At 37.7% G+C, this 5,473-nt stretch overlaps 2 protein-coding genes across 3 annotated transcripts; one reads left to right on the top strand and one right to left on the bottom strand.

Annotated features, from left to right (window-relative positions):
* The first annotated feature begins 1,836 nt into the window (after positions 1-1,836).
* On the top strand, positions 1,837-2,451 carry LOC104812422 (probable folate-biopterin transporter 3). 2 transcript variants are annotated; one of them, XM_010539559.2, is made up of 2 exons: positions 1,837-2,190; positions 2,330-2,451. In XM_010539559.2, the coding sequence occupies exons 1-2, from the start codon at positions 1,954-1,956 to the stop codon at positions 2,423-2,425; spliced, it is 333 nt and encodes a 110-aa protein (XP_010537861.1). In that variant the 5' UTR covers positions 1,837-1,953; the 3' UTR covers positions 2,426-2,451. The 2 variants fall into 2 exon arrangements, with proteins under 2 accessions (XP_010537861.1, XP_010537862.1); XM_010539560.2 differs by having other exon boundaries at positions 2,298-2,451.
* Positions 2,452-2,610: 159 nt separating this feature from the next.
* LOC104812421 (aspartyl protease family protein At5g10770) lies at positions 2,611-5,110 on the bottom strand. The gene is made up of 2 exons (XM_010539558.2): positions 4,822-5,110; positions 2,611-4,095 (listed from the first exon to the last, which is right to left on the bottom strand). The coding sequence occupies exons 1-2, from the start codon at positions 4,979-4,981 to the stop codon at positions 2,825-2,827; spliced, it is 1,431 nt and encodes a 476-aa protein (XP_010537860.1). The 5' UTR covers positions 4,982-5,110; the 3' UTR covers positions 2,611-2,824.
* Positions 5,111-5,473: the final 363 nt, after the last annotated feature.

Below are 5,473 nucleotides of genomic sequence, written 5' to 3'. Positions count from 1 at the left end.
TTGTCAAATGTTCCTTTATGCGCCACACTTGTGTTTAAGACTTGGAAATCTTGCAAAAATAATATAAATAAATGGCATATCTTTTTTTTTTATAATTTAAAAATTCATCATATTTTTTTGTCTTATTGCATCTTTCAAGCGTAGAAGTCCGTTCATTCCCAAATAAAAATTTAAATTTGGATTGAGAACGAGTTTTGCTCCTTTTTTTACCGGTTAAACCATCTGATATTGGATTGGTATGTTTTATTTTTATAAGAAAACTAAATTGGTAACGGTAACCGTTGAATCATTGGACCAAAAATTTAAAAAAAAAATATTGATATCAAGTGACTCTCCGATCACACATGCAATGCATTGATGTGCATAAAGGGGGCAAAACAGCAATTAGCAGATCACAAGGACATCAAATTCCACGTGGGTTCAAGAATTCAGCTCGTAAGTTTTGATTTTATGGCCGTCTTGCTTTGACTCGTCTAATAACAACTATAAATGCTTCCGCATGTGCATGTCATAACCCATCAGCCATACTTTTTTTGTTACGGATTGAAATTACAACTATATGACATGAAGCCCGGTCCACAAAATTCGAATACAGGCCTTGACTTCCATGAACAAAAATCAAAAGGGTACGGCTTGTTGTCACATCGCGATTACATATAGCAATGTTTTCATACGACAAGATAATCAATTGTTTCTTTTTTATAAAAAATTTGGATTAATATATCTTGTAGAATCCAAGATTGGGTGACTAAAAGCCGCTAAGGAAAGAACTTGGGTTTCGATATTTATTTGAAGAATTATATTCACATGAATTTTCCAAATCCTTTGGAGATGTAATTGGATATAAAAAAAATATATAACGCGTGGATATTTATATTACATATTACAATATCAACTAACTAATCGATATTAAGGAGAGGTTTCAAAATATTTTTCATATGGTAGTAAAGCTATCAAATTTGTTATAAAATTACAATTAGAGGTAATTTTGTTGCATACTATTGTGAGGGAATCAATAGCTTTAAAAAAAAATAGATTCATTTCTCCGGTAGATATTTAAATTAGATATCAACTAATCAAGTTTAAGAAATAATTCCAAAATATATTCCATATGATAGTAAAAATATATATCGAATTTGTTATAAACGATTTTACAGCGGAATCAATAGTTTTTTTTTAAAAAAAAAAATCTGGAATCATTTATCTCGTAGATATTTAAATTAGATATTGCGATATATATCGGCCAACTAATGAGTTTTAAAGAACGATTGCAAAGTATTTTTCATATGATAGTAAAGCTATATCCAATCCGCACACAAGAATCCATGTGAAATAATCTTGGGATATTACAACTTGATCTCCGTCTTCTCCCTCTCCGCCGAAAAAGACAGTCAACAACATGCACACAAACACGACTTCCACGCCTTATTCCCTCCGAAATCCGGATGTTTCGGTGTTCAAACCAGCCATTAATGGAGAATAGAACAGCATATATATACGTGTATATCCACTTGTGCTCTGGTTTTCTTTTCTCTGTCTCCATCGTAGATTGAAGAAGAACGAAGCTTTCATGAGGCAAACAGCCCCCCACAGATTCAGAACACAACACGTCTCAGAAACGAGTTCTTTGTGGGGGCATTGTTCTTGTTCAAACGAATCCACATGAAGGTTTTTTTTATTCTTCATCTCAAAAAAAAAAAAAAAAAAATTGTCATGCTTGTTTGGGCGTGTATGACGTCATTCATGCTGTCAGCAAGCAAATACGGTAACATATAGACAATAAAACAAACTAGTTATTATTATTATTATTATTTTTGAAAATAAAGTTACCAGATTTCGATTCATGTGCGTATAAATCGGAAATCGATCGAGTCATGACTACCGACCCAAGTCGCCGAATCCACTCTGCTTCCCCGTCCGCCCTTCAAAATTCCTAATTTCTTCTTCCCTTCAATGGCGGACCATGCGGATGAAGCAGAGATGGAGAACAATCCTCGTCCACGCGACGATGTTTCGAGGAAGACCCGCCAGAAGAAACAAGAAGGGGTTTTAGATTCGATCCGCCATCGGCCCCTGCGGTGTTTAAGAATGCTCATTGAAGGTTCTTCTTGGGTACGATCATCGCCTATGGCGTCAGCCCGGGACTTTGGCCATGGCCTCGGCAAAGTGAGCAAACAGCACTACTTGAAGGTAAAATTTCCTATCACTGCCAATGGAACAGTCACCGTCCGGCTTCTCTTTACTGTTCATGAATGGAAAGTCATTGCTTTACTCGCTATTCCTTGATGGTTACACAGTTTGATAATCTCTGGTCGGCCATCGTGATCAGGGGCTTACTGTGAGAGTAATCCCAATCGGGTTGGTGTTTATTTTTAAAAACCAGACGCTGATCCCAACTCATTCATTCTTCCGGCTGAGAAATTGAAGAACAAAAGAAGTGAATTTGTACATGAAACCGAGAGCATTGAGTTGAAGGTTGATCCAGAATCTACACTGTTGTAAGGCTCTGGATTTATCCTGGAGAATTGATTTCAGACAACCTTAGTAAGATTGAATGTATATATACGTTTGAAGGTTTTTTTCCAGTACATAAGCATTCATTACAAGTGATAAAAAAAAAGGTTTCTTGAAATCATGGAAAAGCTTCTGCATGCTCTGTATAAATGTTGGAACAACTTTGAAGAACAGAAGCTACTTGTGCTATACCGATATACATACATATACGTGTACTAGGATACTTCAATGGCATATATAGCCAACAGAGAAAAATTGGCTTTAATGATAAGCAGGATCACACAGAAACGATATTCAGGGTCAGGAAAGATCAGAAACTGCAGGTCTCTCTTGCGATTCCAAGCCTTTCTTGTTTAGTATCATATATCACTCTCTGGTTTTTCTGCTGATAATTGGCAATGATCCCGATCTCATCTTCGTATGACAGGCTTGCAAAGGCCAAGCAGACAAGAGTCGCGTCAGGTTTCACAAAGTAGAAAACACCGGTAACATCCACTTCGAGCTCAGCATTGCCTTGGAAGAACATTTTGACAGTAGGAATGCTTACTTCTTGGTAACTGCTCAGGTCAAAGCAAGTGTCTAAGATTGAATAGCCAGCAGCCGAAGGAAACCCGGAAAACTGTTTCAGGAACTCGGCTTTCAGAGCCTTGTAAATGGATGGAGGAAGTCTCGTGATAACGGTTCCCGAATCTATCAGAATCTCCCGACCAAAACTCGAAGCCTCCAGTGGCACACCTCCGATGCTTGCACCAGTGAGATTCAGGACGTAAAACGAATGAAGCTGAGGGTTTTGTACGAGAGGAGTGTACGAAAATGGAGTTGAGTTCTTGTAAACAGAGTAATCATCGCCAAAAGACAATGCACCAGAAGCTCCATTCTCTAAAGTTGGTAAGCAGTAAGAGAAAGCTCCATTGAAAGCTTCACTCATCTGAGAAACCAGAGAAACCGAGCTTTTCCCCAGACCCATCAGACCAGAAGCTCCTCCGAACAGACCCTTGTTGTTTCGGCCGCAGCCAAAGACAAAGTTTTGGACTTTCGTGTCGCCCAGTTGGATACTTTCACTTCCCAAGTCCCCTCGAGTGTAAGATCCATCTCCATAGCTAACAATGTAATTACAGGTCGGTTCACTAACGCTGTTACTTCCACAGACACCTGAATAGCCAGTAGCCTCTAGAAGAGACTGACAAGTCGATGAATTGCAGAAAACGGTCTGGTAAGAATGCGAGACAGAAGGGTCGTACATGGGACCTTGCTGGTTGTAACATGATTTGCAGGGTTGGCATTGGACCCATGTCAAGTCACTTCCAGTGTCCACAATCAAGGTCATGTTCTTGCCACCGAATTCAACAGTGACGATGTAATTCAAGGTTTCGAGTTTCGTCCCGGAGGTCAATGGAATCCGAGTCTCTGAAACAGCTTCTACAGATCCAGAGCTGATGGCTTTTATTCTGAGTTGAAGTGATCGGACTCGGTGGTCGTCAAGAACCAATGCTTTCATCAGCTTCTTGCTCCAATCAATGGTCTTCCTCGAGCAAATTCCTCGATGTTTCATCTCTAACGTTGTTGAATCTCCCCTTTTTCCTATGGAGTTCCAAATAATGAGATTGTAATCATATGCTTTTTTTAACCATTGCAGAAGATTTCAAAGGTATCAATAAACTCGATACTTTACATCTTACTGTAAAACTGATGGAAAGAAAGAGCTCAAGAAACCCATCATCTCTGGTACTATAGTTTTTATTCAGACAAAGAATTGAAGGCAGGAAACTATGAATAGGCATCTGAGTTGGCAGTTGCGTCGTCCAAAAACGACATGGAACTCCATTGTCTTTTAGAGAACTTGTCTCTGAAGTAACAATATTCGAGAGAAACGGAGGACAATTTCACACAACCCATTCCATTCTACAGAAGAAGAAAAAAGAGAGCTCAACTTCTTCGGGTAAAAAGGGTTTCAAAGTTTTATCAAATGTTTAAAGAATAGGCAAAAAAGATCGAATTTTTCGCCAAATGTTTCGGACAAAGCCTTTGTTCATCTCTATACATCAATGCATAAGTGCATATATCAGACGAGTCATGATTCATGACTACAGAAAACAAAAGAAAGCCTTAGTAATCATCATTTATTTTCTAATGAATTTTTTTTTAAAAAAATTTCTTACAATCATCATTAAGTTTATATGTAATCACAAAACACGCCATTAATTAAAGAGCAGTACCTGACTGAAAAGTTTGGAACACAAGCATCCCATATTTTTATATATATATATATATGCTGTTTCAGAAACAAATATTGTATGAAAATCTTACCCAGATTGTGAGAGAAACATGAACCTGGAACATCATTTGGATAGTGGATATTATGTAGCTCGAGGATCTTCTTGTCACGGACTCCATGAACACCAAGACAGGACACGAGAACAAGAACAAGTGAAAGGGTCGATAGCAAAAGAGCTGTTTTGATCGTCATTTTCGTGGAGAGGATTCGTCAGCGTCGATGAAAGAAAGATAAACAAAGGGTCTTCTCTTCTGCAGAGAAAAGAGACTCCAGAGAGAGAGAGAGAGAGAGAGAGAGAGAGAGAGAGAGAGAGAGAGAGAGAGAGAGATTCTTGGGGAGTTTGGAGTGAGGGAAGAGAACAAAAGAAGAAGGGCTGGCGAGAAGGGCAAAAAAAAAAGGGACCCCACTTTGTGCATGAGAAAATTATTGGGGATTCACGTGAATTACTATAATATATATGATCCAAAATTCATAAAATAAAAATTGCGAGATTAAAAAAAAAAAAACTGAATCTTTTCTTCTGTGGGTGTGGCGCTGTGAATTGTTTCGATGTTGGCCGCTAGTGCAAGTGGGGAATTTCAATTTTTTTTTTCAATTACAACGTTTATTTATTGATATATATATATATATATATATATATATATATATATATATATATATATATATATATATTGTGTCTATTTT

Source organism: Tarenaya hassleriana, unplaced genomic scaffold (genome assembly GCF_000463585.1).
Source record: "Tarenaya hassleriana unplaced genomic scaffold, ASM46358v1 Cleome2, whole genome shotgun sequence".
In the NCBI taxonomy this organism is placed as follows: Eukaryota; Viridiplantae; Streptophyta; class Magnoliopsida; order Brassicales; family Cleomaceae; genus Tarenaya; species Tarenaya hassleriana.
The sequence above is the reverse complement of the archived record's forward strand: the minus strand, read 5'-3'. Positions and strand labels throughout refer to the sequence as shown.

Excerpts from the sequence above, each read along its gene's own strand:
- LOC104812421 (XM_010539558.2), bottom strand. The coding sequence starts at position 4,981 with ATGACGATCAAAACAGCTCTTTTGCTATCGACCCTTTCACTTGTTCTT. Across the intron at positions 4,096-4,821 it reads ATGTTTCTCTCACAATCTGG|GAAAAAGGGGAGATTCAACA; the intron begins GTAAGATTTTCA and ends GGAACTCCATAG.
- LOC104812422 (XM_010539559.2), top strand. The coding sequence starts at position 1,954 with ATGGCGGACCATGCGGATGAAGCAGAGATGGAGAACAATCCTCGTCCA. Across the intron at positions 2,191-2,329 it reads GCAAACAGCACTACTTGAAG|GGGCTTACTGTGAGAGTAAT; the intron begins GTAAAATTTCCT and ends CATCGTGATCAG.